This window comes from Cupressus sempervirens, chromosome 10 (assembly GCF_028749045.1).
Source record: "Cupressus sempervirens isolate cs-2001-9-10 chromosome 10, ASM2874904v1, whole genome shotgun sequence".
Lineage (NCBI taxonomy): Eukaryota > Viridiplantae > Streptophyta > Pinopsida > Cupressales > Cupressaceae > Cupressus > Cupressus sempervirens.
Genome location: NC_143127.1, coordinates 104,696,202 through 104,713,458, shown reverse-complemented (window position 1 = coordinate 104,713,458; position 17,257 = coordinate 104,696,202). Strand labels below are relative to the sequence as shown.

Below are 17,257 nucleotides of genomic sequence, written 5' to 3'. Positions count from 1 at the left end.
AATAGTTCATTGTCACTATAAGTTTGGACAGACATTTGTGTTGATCGATGAAGAGGATTTATGGGTTAAGAATGAGCATGGGATTTATGTTATGCATTCTTTCAAATGTTCATAAGCCCTCATGGAACAGCTTTTGTCACCTTGAGTGTTTGATGCAAGAGCATCCTTGGGTTGTTGACAAAGTTGCATCCCCAAAAAGATATTTGCTTATTTATGTTTTCCAGTTATTTGTCTAATAGTTTGATTCAGCTAACACTTGTTTGCCTTCTCCAAACTCTGCAGGCTTCACTTCTTATTTTAGACCTATCATGGATCATTATCCTATTTGCGCAGAATTTTATGTTGCAATTGGAGGAAGTTATGCTTCATCTTCTCAAGTGCTAATTTACTATGTTGTTATGTATACGATGCTTAGTACTTGTTTCAACAAGGTTCTATTTTTAAGAGTTAGCTTACGCACTCTTGGATCTAGACAAGTGGATAATGTGTGAACCTATATGTAAGGCCGCCAAAGGTTTTATACTGTATCATACATTTGGTCATTAATTCAATGGGGTCAACCCTCTATTGTAAATAGGTTTCCTATTATTGGAGATTGTGAACTCAAAGCCAACCAGTGGCTATATATGTAATGTAATTAAGTTTGTAAGGATCATCAATGGTTGAGCAAGAGGATAGCTCAAGAGTTGCAAGTTTGGTCTATAATATGGACACCTACATTGTACTACATCAGGACTGTGTTTTCATTTATTAATGAATATAAGTATTCGAATCATAATCAAATAGCTGTCGAAAATCAATACAAATGAGATTTTGGGTGTTTGCTAGTTTGAAAGTATGGTTTAGAATCTCAAGGATGGGTAAACATTATATAAATCTAAATCACAATATCACTCTATGATGCCATTCAAAAGAGTTTTAATAGGCTATTTGCAAGCGATTATAGTGTGCCCCGATCTGCAAATGAAGTTCTTAATTCAATATATGTGGCCACCATAGCCAGTTGTAGAAAATCTTCTTCCATTGTATATATATTATAGCTTTGCATCTAGTTTGATTTCAAGCATTTTCCACATGGAAACAACCATTGATTGGAACGCCCTCGGTGAGTAATGTTAAATCTTCTGAAGCTTCTGAAGTTACAAAACCCTATAAACATTGTATTCTGGGGTGCTATGAAATAAATATTCAAAAATGTTGCACTGTAAAGTTTCACTTTGAGTACTCTCTGTTCTTACCTACAACATCAACAAACACTAGTGCACTCTTGCAGTCAATGCACAGAGTCACGTCAGAAGAAATGAAATGTGCAGATCAAATATGAAAGGTACTGAAATTAAAATACAAATGGTAATGGATTAAAGAATGTTGTCATATGCCAGTTAGGGTTAAAATACAAATAGTAATGCATTTACCAGTGCATTCATATCTGAAGCAGTCGATTTGTATCATATGGGTCCAGAAACGAATCCACTGGTGAATGTGAATAGTAACGCATTCAGCAGAATGCAAGACCCATAAAATAAATCATCACTCTTTATAAATAAGGATAAACACTTCAACTGGAGCATTTAGCAAAAAAATTAGTTTCGTCTATGACTCAAACTCTACATTGCATATTGAAGTTTCCGGAGAAGTGACGGGTACAGTTAAGTGAACATTCAATAATGCTTTGAATAACCTAACTATTTCCATTGCAAAAGCTGATTTAGTACAAAACTGAACCTCACCTAAAAAACTTGTAACTCTGCGCTACAAAGTATATTTTCTTAGTTTGCACCCTGATTATCTCTTATAAAAAAAGACCTTTTTAGCTTGCACTCTGGCTAGCTCTTAATTTGAAAAGTACCTGTCTTTTAAAACCATATTACATCTTAATGTGAAAGTAATCAGGATCAAAATGGTGCAATCTTACATAACCATCCTCTCCACCACTTGCAAAACTGCAATAATTTATCAAAATGTAAACTTCTAAATCAGTTACTGTCAAAAGATTTAAAAAATAGATTTTAGCAAGAAAACTAAGATAACGTAAAATAACAAAATGTTGTAGCAGCAAATTGCAGGAAATATTATATATATCTTCTAAAAGTATTGTATATTACATTAAATCATTAACAAAAAGCTCAGGAGGTATTTAAATTTAATAGATCACAAGCATAATAGAATGCAGATAATGAAGGACAGGGACATGCATCGAATAAGTTGTCCATTTACCAAAATGGGAACAAGCAAAACCATGAAAAGATGTTTTCAATATGTTGGCAAGTTAATTGAACTTAATAATGGCCATATCCAGTACTAATTAATCTATACCAGATTAATGGAACTTTCATCTAACAATGTATCCCATTCTAGAAGTTATTAGAGAAAAAGGTGAGAAAGGACTAGTGTAAAAACCTTCTTCCATCAGGATTAAAGGCCAGTGCATTTATAGGTCCAAAGTGTCCCTTCACACCACCAATTTCTTCTTCAAGAATCTGCAGACAGGAAATTTTATGTTTATTTATTCGTATCATGGTCAAAAATAAACAAAAAAAAGGATAATACTCTTCAAGCATATTACATGCAAAATAATAGTTTCAGATTAGGATATCAGAGATTGTTTTAGATTAAGGCAAAAACAGGTTTTCAGGGGATCTGAAACCCCTGATATCAGAAATTCTTACACAAATATTATTGATTGTCTGTGAGGGGCTGTACCAGGAAGCCATATGATCATTTGCAAGTTCTAATATTTATCTTGGTGACACAAAGGCTTCCCTTTGCAGATCTAAAAAACATCTTTCTTCGAGGTGGTCAGAAAGCATTACAGTAATCAGGCATTTTAGGACAAATAAAAGGAATCCAGAGGGCTGCCATGTACGAAATATGTTTGACATTACCAGAGCATTGGTGTAGCCATCCATGATTTGGAATATGATTTCGAATCTTTTGTTCAAACAACATGGCTTCAGAATTTTCTATAAAAATAATTCCTTGTTCATAACCTTCTTCTCTCGGCTTTTCTTCTGAGCATAATCCCAAGTCTCTCATATGGAAATGAAGAGCTTCCAGAATCCAAACACACTGCAAGCTTACTTTCAATTCAATAGCCATAGTGTCCCATCACACTACTTTGAAAAGCTAGACTGATACACCAGGAATTATGCACATGAAACAACTGAATTTCACTAACATGTCCAATTACATTAATCGACTAAGCTATCACAAATTTACGCGACAAGGATAGCAAGGGGCAGGGGGAGTATTCCAGGATAGGGATTGCTGGAAGGCCATTCTTATGCAGGTGACAATTGGATGGCTATTTTATAATATAGGAAATTTCAAATTTCAAGTGTTCATATAATAGGATTGTTAAGGCAAACATCATATACATCAAGAACTTTAACATATACTATAAGAGTTCGATTGAGATCTTCATTCCATAGCTTGCAACAAACAAAATAAGTTCCAACAAATTTAACCACATTCATTAATGATGTGCATATATATTATATATAAATTACAACAAATGCGCAAAGGCTGCAAATTTCAACTACAAAATGATAAATATACAGAAATATGCTGTCCCTAATCCGCATCTCCTATCAATGCATCAAAATTGGAATCATGGCCACTGCCGACTTGAGAGGTTGTCCCATCCCAATCTAATGAAATACCCCGGGCAATACACCATACATGTCACCATCATCAACCTGCATAGGATCTTCGAAATCAACATCCTAACATGCAACTGGAATCTAACGATACTCAGGTCGCAAGGCACTATACACAACCAGCAACTTTTCTGATCATCTAGAGGTAAGCCTATTTCTCTTTACTGACTAGATGAAGTTATATGTAAACCCATACCTTTATACGACAAAGGAACTAGCAACCTGTGAAAGAAGACAAACGGCAAGCATCCTCAACTCCAGTGTATCCTTGCCATACCGTATCAACCATCCAACGGGATTAGTTGAAACTAATGTAGCTCTATCCATCCTCAACACTGATCTATTAACTGTTGGGCCACAAATATGCTAAACCCCTCCTCATAATTCATTTTTCCAAGGGCATTTGTGAAGCCTTCTTTCACCTCTTCATCATTACATGGAAGCACTCTCCTGAATCCTGATGCATACCATTTGGGATATGGAGTGTAGGCTTCCATACTTTGTTTTTTACTAACTAGCCATCCCCTTATGTTTCCAAGACTTAAATAAACATTCCTGAGATAATTTGGCTAGGGAAGCATCCCCAAGTTAGAAATAAAAAATACAATATTCTACTTTCTAGTGCCTTTGTAAGTGTGCCTATATACTTATAATGGGTTAAAGAGCTGGCTGATACATATTTATAGGATTACCTAATCTTTATATATTATAATATGGTATAAACCTATTTATAATGAAACCTCGGGACTGTCTCAAAATACCAGTCCCTGCACTGGGTACTTGGAGGACCAGAGTACCCCCACCTCCACCAATCCCCAACAATACTGCTGAAAGCACACAGTTGAATTTTTATTTGAATTTTGAATGGTAATATTGGGTATCTATGTTACTACATTGAATGCTCAATGGTTTTGGTTCTATTGCAATTTTACTATGCTCAAGTATTTCAATTTGGTATGTTATACTGAAATATCATTTCATAACCAGCATTCCAAGTTCTATATGTGTAGTATACAACACCCGCTCTCCCGCCCTGCCATCATCCATAAATTGAATTGAAGCCCTTAAAGCATTCACAGTTAAACTAATTTACATTGTAGATATATGAATATATCTGTTTACATCTGTGAACGACATTCCCCCATCATTATTTGTTGTACCAAGTACCAACATACCATACTAACATACCCACATGCATCCCGATTCCTATTCGGCATCTTAGCTGTTAGATTAAACAACTCAAGATGTAACCTTATATGGCATACATGCTTCAGCTCAGATGCCAGGAGTTTATTAGTCAGAAAACTACCAAGGTCTTTGCCCAACCTTGACACTTAGTTAAAAATATCAGTAAACCCCAGCGATCTGTTTTTGGCAATGTTCAATATGTTATTCAAAATGTTGAAATGCTTACTTGGCACCCAAATCATCCAGTTCTCTAATAGGTTAGAATTGTCAGTTATTGTAGCAATGTCGGTTCCTTTATCTCATTGCTTCACTTTTGGAGGCTGCATCCTGATTCATTCTATTCTCCTTGTAGACTTGGATATCGAACTCTGGATAGCAACTGTTTTTCATGTTGAGCTACCAAAGAACCACAATTTTATAAACCCCTTCCACTGAGTTCATCCATAGTATTTAGTTTTAAGAATAACCATTTTCAGCCCAACCCAAAAGATTAGTAAGAATCAAGAATTTGGTATTGCCGCCAAGTAAGCAGAAGAACAAATGTAAAGATATACACAATATAAAGCTTTCTTAACAAATTTTCCTAACAATATATAATTTGTTATTGTAAATAAATATTATAATCTAACGGTAAACCTGGAGCCTCAAAACTAAAAAAGACAATAATAGTTGCTTCCAAACAAAAAACATATATCATCATACCATATGAAAGAATTTTGCTTCAAATTTTCCAGCACGTCTGTCTGTGGTGGTGACATCAGATGCACTTTGACCACCACCGATAACAACCTGCCATAATTAATTTTACAATTGAAATTATAATCAGTGTTGCTATGTGCATGCTCAACAGGGAACACACACTATAATAGTTTCTAACCTCAATAATACATGTTTCAGAAATGTTGTCAAATGAAGAGCACTTACATGATCAAAAATAGGAGAAATGGCAACTGCATTTACAGGCCGCTCAGTCACATACGTCTTTATGAGTGTTAAAGTTCTGATGTCCCATAGCTAATATTCATCAAGGAAACAAAGAAATAAGTTCAGCAACTAATCGTAATTTTAAGGTTTTATGCATTTTAACTTTTAAGAAACAGTACCTTTGCTGATTTATCTGAAGCACCTGTGAGAATGAACGAACCATCTGCAGACTTAGCCAAAGAAGTTATCCCCTTTTGATGACCCTTTTCTGGATCGCTTTCCTTGAGCAGCTTTCCTGTCTGCAGTTAATCCCAGAAACAGAATAAACAAAAAATTACAATTGCAATCCTGCAGTAATCCAGAAGACAACATATTCATCATCACTTTATATATTGTATTCTGGGTTGACACTAAAAATGAGAGGAATAAAAAATCCATGGTGATAGCATGTTATGATACCCGGTAAAAACGTGTAGATGGTAATTGCGTAAATAAAGTAATTAAAGTAGTTGTTAGGAAAAGTCATGTACCAAGAGTCGTGACGGTTGGTTCTGGTAACCAATCTGAGCACTACTTGTAGAGATCATTGGGAATAGGAATGGTATGGTAATGCTGGAATATATTTATTGATAATGTAACTCTTTGGTAAAATCAATAAAGTGATATTTTGTCATTCACGTGTACTGTTTTAATTGTTGGTATGAGTATTGTGGTAACACTATAATAAGGCTTTGTGTATAGTTCTGTACTTGGCATAGAGCTCTGCCATACCTGGCAGACAACATTTTTGGCATCATTTCCTAAGTACAAACCCGAGGTCTAAGTAGGCAGGGGAAGATGGAAGCATGATGAGCCGACCTTTTGACCAGCAGACAGTGATAACTGACAGCAAGATTGAGAAAGAGGAAATTACGAGGGAGGATCAACTGACACAAGATCTCGTTCACGCGTGGGATGTAGCAGTAGACAAGTACGTTTGGCAAACAGCAAAGCAGAGGGTTCTCCACACAAGCATGGTATGAGCCAAACTCACAATGAACAAAGCTATGTATGATCTCCTCAGGAGTCTTCCGAGGCTTCTTGCACAAAGGCTGGTAGAAGTGGACGAACAAAGAGAGGTTATCCAAAGGGAACAAAGAAGGCAACAAGTACAACAACAATTTCACCAAAGGACCCACATAGAGGAAGAATCTAGGGACACAAGTCACTGTAGAACAAACCTCCGGTGGAGGAATCAAGAGATGCAAGTAACCTTGGAAGGAACCCGGAATTCAACAATTAATGCCCCTCCTTCCTAATAAAGATAGGAGATGCCAGAAGGAAACATATTTGGAAGGTAGCAAAGAGAAAGCAAGGTGTTCTTTACTGATACACCAACAAGAGGAAAGGCGATGAAGATTGAGGAATCTTGCCCAACAAGACTATACCATCTGCAACGAACATCATCAGATGAGACCACCAAGCGGAAGCACCATTGGGGAGGAGCCAACAATTGGCACCACCAGACAAAGCGGGGATACAAATAGTTCTGGAAGTGAATCAAGAGAGACAGAACACTCTCACGAATCCCACAGCACAAACAAAGAGATAAGCCTAGAAGGAGAAGTAGTGAATTTGTTTGAAAATATGGTACATAGATAAGAGGATTAGTCATTTCTGATGAGGTAACCATTGGGCAAACAAAGTCGGAGACTCGAGGAATGCAGGAATACCAATATTGCCAAAATACATCAAAGGGCAGTAGAGGAGAAACCCCAAGGAGAAAAATCTCTAAATACACCAAACACACCACACGAACAAAAATTCCCAAAATTTACGGGAAGAGACCCAAGGCGACATTGTAAAATATGCATAACCATTTGGAAGGCCGCAGGGCAAGAGGATGAGGACTATTGGCTAAAAGCCTTCCCAACCACTTCACGAAGCATAGCAATTGACTGGTATACTGACCTTCCAGCCACACAAAAAACAACATGGACTGATTTAAAGAAAGCTTTTTAGGCCGAATTTAAATTGCTAAGAAATAATGACAAAGTGTTGCAAAAATATACAACACGTGTCAAGGGAAGAACAAGAGCATCTAAGACTATCACCGAAAGTAGACAGAACTAATAAGGAAGTTGAAGAATAAACCAGCAGATGAATTAAAGAAAATATGGTTTATAGAAGGACTACACCCCTCCATTCGAAGAAAAATGAAGGTGGTACCTTCATCCACATATAAGAACGCATGTGCTCAAGCCATGGACATCAAGAGTGAAGAAAAAACCACAAGGAATAAAACAAGACTAAGTGATGGTGACAGTGACGAAGAAAGTGAAGAAGAATTGAAGACAATTCGAGCACTAAGTAGAAACATGATATTGATGATGAAGGAGATGAAAGGAGAAAAAGAAACCAAAGAAGGCAAAGAGTTGTGGTGTACTAAGTGCCAAAATGAAGGGCACACAGAGAATAACTATTCAAAAAATTGATTCTGCGGTATATGTCAGGTCACGGGACACTCCCTGAGAGAGTGCCCATACAACTTAAAGGTAAGAAGTGTGCAAGTACTTCTACCTGCAGAATAGGCCACCCCACCCACCACGCCTTCAAGGAATATGAATTTTGATGCCTCCCAAGAGGCTATTGGAATAATAGACATGAAGGCAACAACACGCCACAGAGCTGCATCCAATATAGCAAAGGGTCGCCCAAACATACATTGCAGAAGATGTAACAAGTGGGGACACTTTGCACATGAATGCCAGAATCAGCAAAGTGGCAAAAACAAGTTACGTCGATGGTACAGACTAAGGAATCACGAGGATGTTGATTGTCCCAAGGGGAAGGCAGTAAACATGCTAGAAGTAACAAAGCCTAAAGAGGCAATAATAGTTGTAATCAAAATGCCAATGGCAAAGGCTTTGTATCCAGTCCCCCGAATCGAAAAAGAAAGACTGGAAGCACAGATAGCATAGGAGGAAGAATAACACGCCACGAAGCTGCATCCAATATAGCAAAGGGTCACCCAAAGATACAATGCAGAAGATGTAACGAGTGGGGACACTTTATACATGAATGCCAGAATCAGCAAAGTGGCGAAAACAAGTTCCGTCGATGGTGCAGACTGAGGAATCACGAGGATGTTGATTGTCCCAAGGGGAAGGCGGTAGACATGCTAGAAGTAACAAAGCGTAAAGAAGCAATAATAGTTGTAACCAAAATGCCAGCGACAAAGGCTTTGTATCCAGCCCCCTGAATCAGAAAATAAAGACTGGAGGAGGCACAAATAGCATTGGAGGAAGAATAAAATCGTGAGGAGACAATAAGTACCCTAGCATGTTCGGCATCCAAAAGAAACATAATAAAACAGATGTTGCAAGCTACCATACCAATAAGGGTGAACGACTTACTGGATACACCATCCCAATTAAGGGTAGCAATTTCAAGGATAGAGCGAAATACAACTAGCCATGGAGGAAACAAGCCATGGAAGGAAGGGTGGCAATAAAAATGTTTTGCTAAGGAACAACCAACGTCAGAATCAACACTATTCACGATGTGGATAGGAGGACTCTTGCCATAGTGGAAATAGAAATTATGGGGCATAAACTTACAAATACCATCATTGATGGAGGATCAAGAGTCAACATACTTCCTCAGGAGACATGGAGAGCCCTGAGAAAACCCACACAATGGCCACCCACATTCTACTTGGTAGGAGCAGACCAGTACAGTATAAAAACACTCAGTACACTCATCGGCCAAATGGTAATTGTGGGAACAGAGCAGTTCTGTTTGGGCTTTGTGGTCAATTCTTTGGAGAAGAAAGGGTACGATGCCTTACTTGGTAGGGAAAAAGAACACCTTGTCAACCAAAGCCAACCATAAATGGAAAAAGAACACCTTGTCAATTGAAAGCGCGGGGAAGAAAAACATCATTGACTTGCGGAACCGGACAGTGATCCAGGAATTGGCATCCAATTCATAATCGGAAGGAGGTGGGTACAGTAGAAATGGAGAATTGGAGCCCAATGAGGAAGTTGTTCTGAGACTTGGTAGCTGCTTGGAGGACGAGACGAGCTCTCTCAAAGGTTTGTTTCACTGGCACATGGAGGAGTATGAAATGTTCCAGTCAAGCTGCAATATGCTCAAAGTTGTCAAAATGGAGGAAAACAACGATAATTACACAGAAGAATAGTACAAGGATGAATACGAGAATGTAGCTTATAAAACTTAACAAAAAAATTGCAATGATGCAGGAATCTGAAAGGGAACAAAAAATCTGAAACTCGATCTGTAAGATTTTTGACATAGATGCTATGCGTAAAACCTGAAAATTGATTCTCTAAAAGTGAAAACTATAATTGCAAGAAAAATTATCTGTACTGAGATTTTTTTTTTAAATGCTTAAAAAGTTAAACAAATTACACAATTAATTTTTAAAATACCAACAGATGCACGTCTTTGGAAAGTCGGGTATTTCTTATAAAGAATAATTAATTAAATTATGATCTCCACTAAAACTGTGTATCAAGATTAGCAGAATTTTATCAAATTTCTTGACACTTATTCTATAACGTTTCCTAGAAATATTATACTATACTGCCAATATGACCATTATTTGGTTCAAAATATAAATTTATATCTCAATACAGTAAGAACTGGGCAATATGCTATTTTTGGCTCCCTCCCTTGCCACCGTAGAAAAAGGGCACTATAGTTTGGGGCAGTCATTAGTGACAATGAGGCACATAATTAGTTCATATTAGTCACATGGCATCTGTTTAATCACTACTGTTCAAAATTTAGAATTCCCCAATTAGCGCAGCATTACAAACTGGCAAAACGAATTAATCATTAAAGCATAGCGGTGACAAATGGAAACAACAAAATGATCTCTTTAATTTCAAATGAATGACACATGCCTTCATCAACTGCCTACTGTCCGACACTTGAATACAGAATTGTTTTAACCTTTTAAGTCTAAGAGATTTAGCATTTGAAATCTAGTATCGTCAACATTTGTCATTACCTGCCTATAGCCAGTATTATTAGTGGCATGAATCTTAAAATTTTGGATTAACCATTAATGTTCAAATATTAACTGGAGCTTTATTCAGGTGTTGAATAATGCTAACCCAATCGGCAGAACATTACAAACTGGTAGAATATATTAACACTATATCAGCCATAAATGGAAACAACAAAATGTGCTTTTGAAATTTCATGCAGACAAAACATAAAATTTAGCAGTTTGTGCGGTCCTGAATGCATAACATGAACCGATTTCATTATCAACACATCACTGAATATATTAATGAAGTTGGACTTGATTTCATCTCAGGATTTATCTGCTAACTCATAAGCTAACATTTTTATGTGCAACAACATAAGGCTTTGTTGGATCCATTTACACATTTTCTTGTGTGTAGTCTTGAGAATGTAGCTCTTATGAGTGCAGAGTCTTGTCAATATCAATTGGGCATTGTATAGTATATATGTTTGGAGTGTACAAGGCTTTTAAGATTTTCAACATTGCTTTTACAATTGCAATTTTGACCGGGCTTCTAAAGGTAACCTAGGTCCATCCAGTGTGGGCTTTGTAGATAGAGATGAGTTGGGAAATACCCTTGCTATTGGGGCTAAGAAATTGCCAAAAATAATAAGGCCAAATGTTTGGCTGCGATCAATGCAATCTTGATGGTGAAGCAGCTCAGGATTGGTAAATTGCATTTTAAAGGTGATTCACAGATTGTAGTAAATGCTATAATTAAAGAGGAGCCTGATTCTTGGCATTTGAACAAGCATATCCATAGAATTAGTTTACTTCTGGAGACATCTGAGGACTACAGGGTGTTTCATGTCCTTCGGGAAGCAAATGCTGTAGCAGATAAGCCATCAAAAAGTTGGTGTTGGGTGTCCTTACAAGGAAACAAAGTTTTGAAGACTTTAGAAGTCCTGATTTGGGTAACGTATAAAGCAATTGGGGTGTTTTTGAATTAATAAGTGGTGGGCTTTTGATTTGGCAAAACTTTCCGTTGATGGGTGGTGGGACCAAGGACAGTTTTGAGGTGGCGCGTTCATGTGAGGGATGTTCAGGCAATGATGTGAGTGCACACCTTGAAGTTGATGGGTAATCACTTCCCTGCTCGCCACAGATGAGAATACAATGGGCTTTTTGTTTCATCAGTCGATGACATTGGCTGTCAACATCTAGAGAGTTATGTGACCTTCTTATGGCCTGCATGGTTGCATTTGTTTTTGTATTTGGAAAGTTTTTGGCAAAATTGTTTGTGCTGGGTTTGAGGATGGAGGCAAACTTCTCTTTGGAGTCCCCCAATCAGCTCCCTGCATTTCGTGGTGTGTCTAACAGTGAAGTGAATGCAGCATCTTTTTTCATTTGATGATCCGAAATTCTACGGCTGTGAGTGTCCAATTCTCAGGGAGTAATACCTGCAGATACCTATATCTTCCATCAAACCATTCTGGACATTACGTTCCTTTTTCTGGCCGGCCTTAATGCTTGGAACAAGGGAAGAGGCAAGGAAGGTGATGCAGGTCTGTGTGGAGTCTCTGGGCCAAGGGTGTGGATGGCATTGTCGACCGTGCATAGTGAAGCATTGGATTGCACATGGGATGGGTCGTGGGGGGTTGCTGGTGGAGGTGGGGGCAAACTACAGCCTCTAACTATTTGGAGCTCTTCCCATATGATACAGACACAGATTGAGGGTGCTTGCATGGATTGAGTGTGTTTGCTGTTGTACATTCAACAAGAGAAGGAGGAGCAAGACCAATTGGAGCAGAAGAGGCAAAGGAAGATGAAGTTTAGACCTGTCAAATCTGTGGCTTCCCTAGGTGAATCAAGCTCGGTATCTTCAAAGGCAAAATATGGAAGGCCAGGTAAATGATTTTTCCCAATACGTCAAAGGATGATATGCAGTATTGGTTTCAATGAGCCGCTCTGTGCTTTTTGTTTATTTATGTTGTGGTTAGGACCAATTTTGGCAGTATGGGCGGATATAAAGATGAATATGGTTTTTGGTAGTGATGTAGGTCTTGAAGGTTTCTTGGTGATCCATGTATGGCAGTTGTAATGTATCTTCCTTGGTGTTTTGGATAGGACTTAGTCCTTATAAGTTGAAATCTGCCAGATCAGTCTATGTACTTTCTACTTTTAAAAATTAATACAAACATACTATTATTAACAATCAAAAAAAGAACCTTGATTTTCCAACTGTGCCAAATATTATGTGATCCATTTTTTACAAAATTAATGTAATTCTTACCAAATTTAGTTCAAAAAGACTTTATTCATGCATTTAAAAATAATGGTATAAACAAAGCCTAAACCAAATCAGAAATACTAATGAAATGTTTTTCTATCTTCCAATGCAACTCTACTAAATTTTGCATATTGTAAAGTGTTAAATCTAAGTTACCATGGTAACTCCCCCCTGTACAAGGAAAAGTTTGAACCAATCCGCAGTTTTGGTCCAGTTCGGGCAGGGTATGAATTTTGCCCTGCGGGTTTGAACCCGCAGCGAACTGGGCCCTGCGGACGGCTGGAAAGTGCTATTTCGGGCAAAAATTAAATGTTTTTTGGCATCCACAACCCTAAAAATTGTTATGAATTGCTTTTGGTGGCCTCTCATTGTCATTGTATGTTTCCAAACAGGTTAATTTGTCTTAAGGAAGAGCAAATAAGTTTTTGAGGAAGCATCCAATTGTGCAAGGAGTTTGAAGATTGATTTGTGGGTGTTCTTCAAGTGTTTGTGCATCATTCATACACATTTGCAAGATTGCAATGGCTGGAAAAGGTCAGATCTTATTCCATTTGCTATTGTTTTTGTTCTAGTTTTTTCATTTTTCCATTTCTCTTTCAATCTTCATATGTTCTTTTCCATTTTTTCGGAATTTGTCATTTTCTTGCATATAAATTATGAACATGTATCTAATTTCTTGCCATAGGGAAAGAAATGGCATCTACCTCTTCATCAATAGGCAATACCGAACAAATAATAGAACCCTACTCTAATTCTCCTCTATGGAAGTATGTAGGCATTATAAGACCCCTTCCAAGAGGTGGTGCATTCCGTTGGAGATGTCGGAGTTGTGTAGAAAGAAATAGTTCTTATTATCATGTGGTAGGTCATTTGTGTGGATACACTAGAAGAGGAGTCAAGAAATGCCCTGGCAAAAAAGGTGCCCCTATAACAAATGAAACCTTGTTAAAATATATTGAAGAGCATAAGGCAGCAGAAGAGAGAGGACATAGGGCAACAGAACTTGACAGCAATAAAAGTAAAAGTAAAAGAGCAAAGAGAATGCAACCCCCCCCCTGCCCGCCCCCCCCCTAGATGTTATAGTACAAGACCACCCCTTTATAAGTACCGTAGCAGACACTGACACTGAATCTATCCCCCTTGTACACGAGAAAGGACCACTAGAAACTACATTTCAAAATAAGTGTTGGGAAATTATAGAAATTAAGGTGGGGAAGATGCATGTATGTAAATGGGCTGTCCTTTAATGTTATTCGCTCTCCATTTTGGAAAGACATGTTGAGGGGTGCCAATGGAGCTCCAAGAGGGTATTGTGGTCACGGGTATGAGAAAGTGCACACCACCTTGTTGGATCAAGAGGTCCAACAGATTGAAGATCAATTGAAGCCTATAAGGGACTCATGGGTTGAGACAAGGATGACAATTCTTTCAGATGGGTGGAAGGATTCCGGGAACCGTCCCTTGATCAATGTCCTTGTGATGTCCCCTAAAGGAGTAATGTTTCTAAAAGCTGTGTATTGTGAGGACCAAGTAAAAGATGGGTCATTTATTGCTAATATCCTAATTGAGGTCATTGAACAAGTGGGTGCAAGAAACATTATCCAAGTCATAACAAACAACGCAAAGAATTGTAGGGCAGGTGGTTTGTTGGTTGAAGCCTGATATCATCATATCTTTTTGACACCTTGTGTGGTCCATTCACTCAATCTTATGCTATAGAAGATTGGGAACCAAATTGAGTGGATCAAAACAGTGTATGAAGAGGCTAAGGACATCCAAATGTTTGTCACAAACCACCACATGACTCCATCTCTTTTTAGGAAATACTCAAAATTGGAGCTACTGAAGCTAAATGAACTTGAACTCAAGTTAGTAATTTAATTTTTTATATTTGCCAATTTCTGATTTTTCATATTTTTTTTTGTGCAATGTATATGCTTTTCTAAAATATGTATCTAATAGTAGTTGTTTTTTACTCTAATTTATGTCACGGGTTGCTAAGACCCATTTTGCATCACATATAATCGTCTTGAGACGACTTGTGCAAGTGAAAGATGCACTTCAAGGTAGGTAATCAGCCACAATTGAGGTGTATGGAAGCAAAAGAACATTGATAGAGAAAACAAAATAAAGGATAGGCTATTGGCCGAGTCATGGTGGGAACGTGTGCAATATCTCCTTAAGATCACTAAGCCCATTATGAGCATGCTCAGGTACACTGACATGGATAGGCCTTGCCTTGGAGAGATCTATGATAGCATAGACTCAATGCTTGAGAAGATCAAGCAAATTATAAATAAGAGGGAGCAAAATCTGTGAGAGACCTTTTTCAAACAAGTGCAAGTAATTATTGTTGAAAGATGGAACAAAAATGACCACTCCACTACATTTGCTTGCCTATGCCTTGACGCCCAAATACTACAGCTCCCAATATTGTAGTCTACTAATGAGGATAGGCCTTGTCTTGGAGATATCTATGATAGCATAGACTCAATGCTTGAGAAGATCAAGCAAATTATAAATAAGGAGGAGCAAGACCTACAAGAGACCTTTTTCAAATAAGAGCAAGTAATTATTGTTGAAAGATGGAATAAAATGACCAATCCACTACATTTGCTTGCCTATGCCTTAACGCCCAAATACTATAGCTCTCAATATTGTAGTTTACCAGGAAGGTTGCCAACATATAGAGATATGGAAGTGTCTAACGGGTAACAAGCAGCATTTAAAAGAATATTTCTTGATGATGATATGAGAGACGTAATCATGGATGAGTTTATAGAGTTTGTGAATGCTAGAGGTCTAAGTAACGATGCTCTTCATCATCGGTTCAAGAAGGATGCTCATAGTTGGTGGTACCTCCATGGCCAAAGATTCCAAACATTGCAGCCCCTAGCAATCACAAGCAAGTTTTATTTATTTATTTTTAAAATTGCTCACTTTATCTTCAACAGAATCATGACTAGAAAGTGATTTTAAATTTTTTATAAGATTGAATTAATTCTTTTTTAATTGCTTACCATGTGTTGTCTTCATAGTTTGCTAGTTCTTCTGCATCAGAAAGAAACTGGAGCACCTATTCTTTCATCCACTTGGTGAAGCGCAACAGGTTGCAATCAAAAAAAGCAAAGAACTTGGTATTTGTGCATAACAACTTGCGTCTTCTTTCGCACAAGAGTAAAGAATACAAAGAAGGGAAGACAAAGAAGTGGGATATAGGTGCAGAGATTGCAAACTTGGACATTTCCACTGCTCGACTTAGAATCAATGATTTTGATGACTTTTATGTCAATACCATTGTTGCTTCTGCTGCTGATCCCATTGGCCTTAGCTCAAGTAATACCAAAGAAGATGAAGATTGAAGAACTTAGAATATTAATAGTTATTTCTGATTTTCATTCCATCAGTTGAACAATGAACGTGAAACAATGACACTTGAACTTGATATTTATTATGTTTTGAATCTTTGATGTTGAAGTTGATTGTACTATATGATGGTATGATCACTATGATTACAAGTTTAACTGTTTATGGTGTTTTTGTTGTTTAAATGTGTTTATGCTACTACAATATATTATAATTTTAACTCATGCTTCATATATGTGTGTGTGTGTGTGTGTATTTACATGTTTTTGTACTAAAGAACCCAAACACCTTTCCAAAATTTTGATGAATTTGCGAACCGGTTCTCGAACTTCCAACTTGGAACTGAACCCGAACCAACAACCTAGTGTTAAAATATATTATAATTATTTTATAATTTTTTATATAGCACTTTTTTTGAAGTAATGAAAAAGCCACCTATAATAACTTAGAAAATTATATAAAATGTGTATTTTTTATTAATGTCGTATCCAGCCATATCCATATTGCGTATCTAAAAATATGGATGTATATGTATGAAATATCATATACATATTTGTTTTGTATCTGTGTCCATGCAACTTTACATATTTGTATTTGGCAAAGCCAATTTGGAAAGACATCTCTACAATTTGCTCAGCAAAAACAAGGTCTCCATAATCACATGCAAATTTGCGGTTTTTACAAGTTATTTCTAATAGGCTGCAGAGATATTTTTTTATTAATAATAATTACCTAATGGCTAGACTTTCAACCAAACATAAGTATATTTAACTAGGTTGCATGGGTACGCGTACCCACACCCTTTGGATGCATACCCATGTATCCAAGTACCGGGTACTCAATGGAGAGCAT

At 37.3% G+C, this 17,257-nt stretch overlaps 1 protein-coding gene across 1 annotated transcript in view; it reads right to left on the bottom strand.

Moving 5' to 3' along the window:
- Nucleotides 1-1,518: 1,518 nt before the first annotated feature.
- LOC149532812 (eukaryotic translation initiation factor 3 subunit I-like) overlaps nt 1,519-17,257 on the bottom strand; it is a 53,578-nt gene continuing 37,839 nt past the window's right edge. The window contains exons 5-9 of the mRNA XM_089807762.1: nt 5,951-6,070; nt 5,772-5,861; nt 5,550-5,636; nt 2,401-2,480; nt 1,519-1,943 (exon numbers count right to left, since the gene is read on the bottom strand). Of these exons, the coding sequence (XP_089663888.1) occupies nt 1,868-1,943; nt 2,401-2,480; nt 5,550-5,636; nt 5,772-5,861; nt 5,951-6,070 (453 nt within the window). The 3' untranslated portion in view covers nt 1,519-1,867. The remainder of the gene's footprint in view (nt 1,944-2,400; nt 2,481-5,549; nt 5,637-5,771; nt 5,862-5,950; nt 6,071-17,257) is intronic.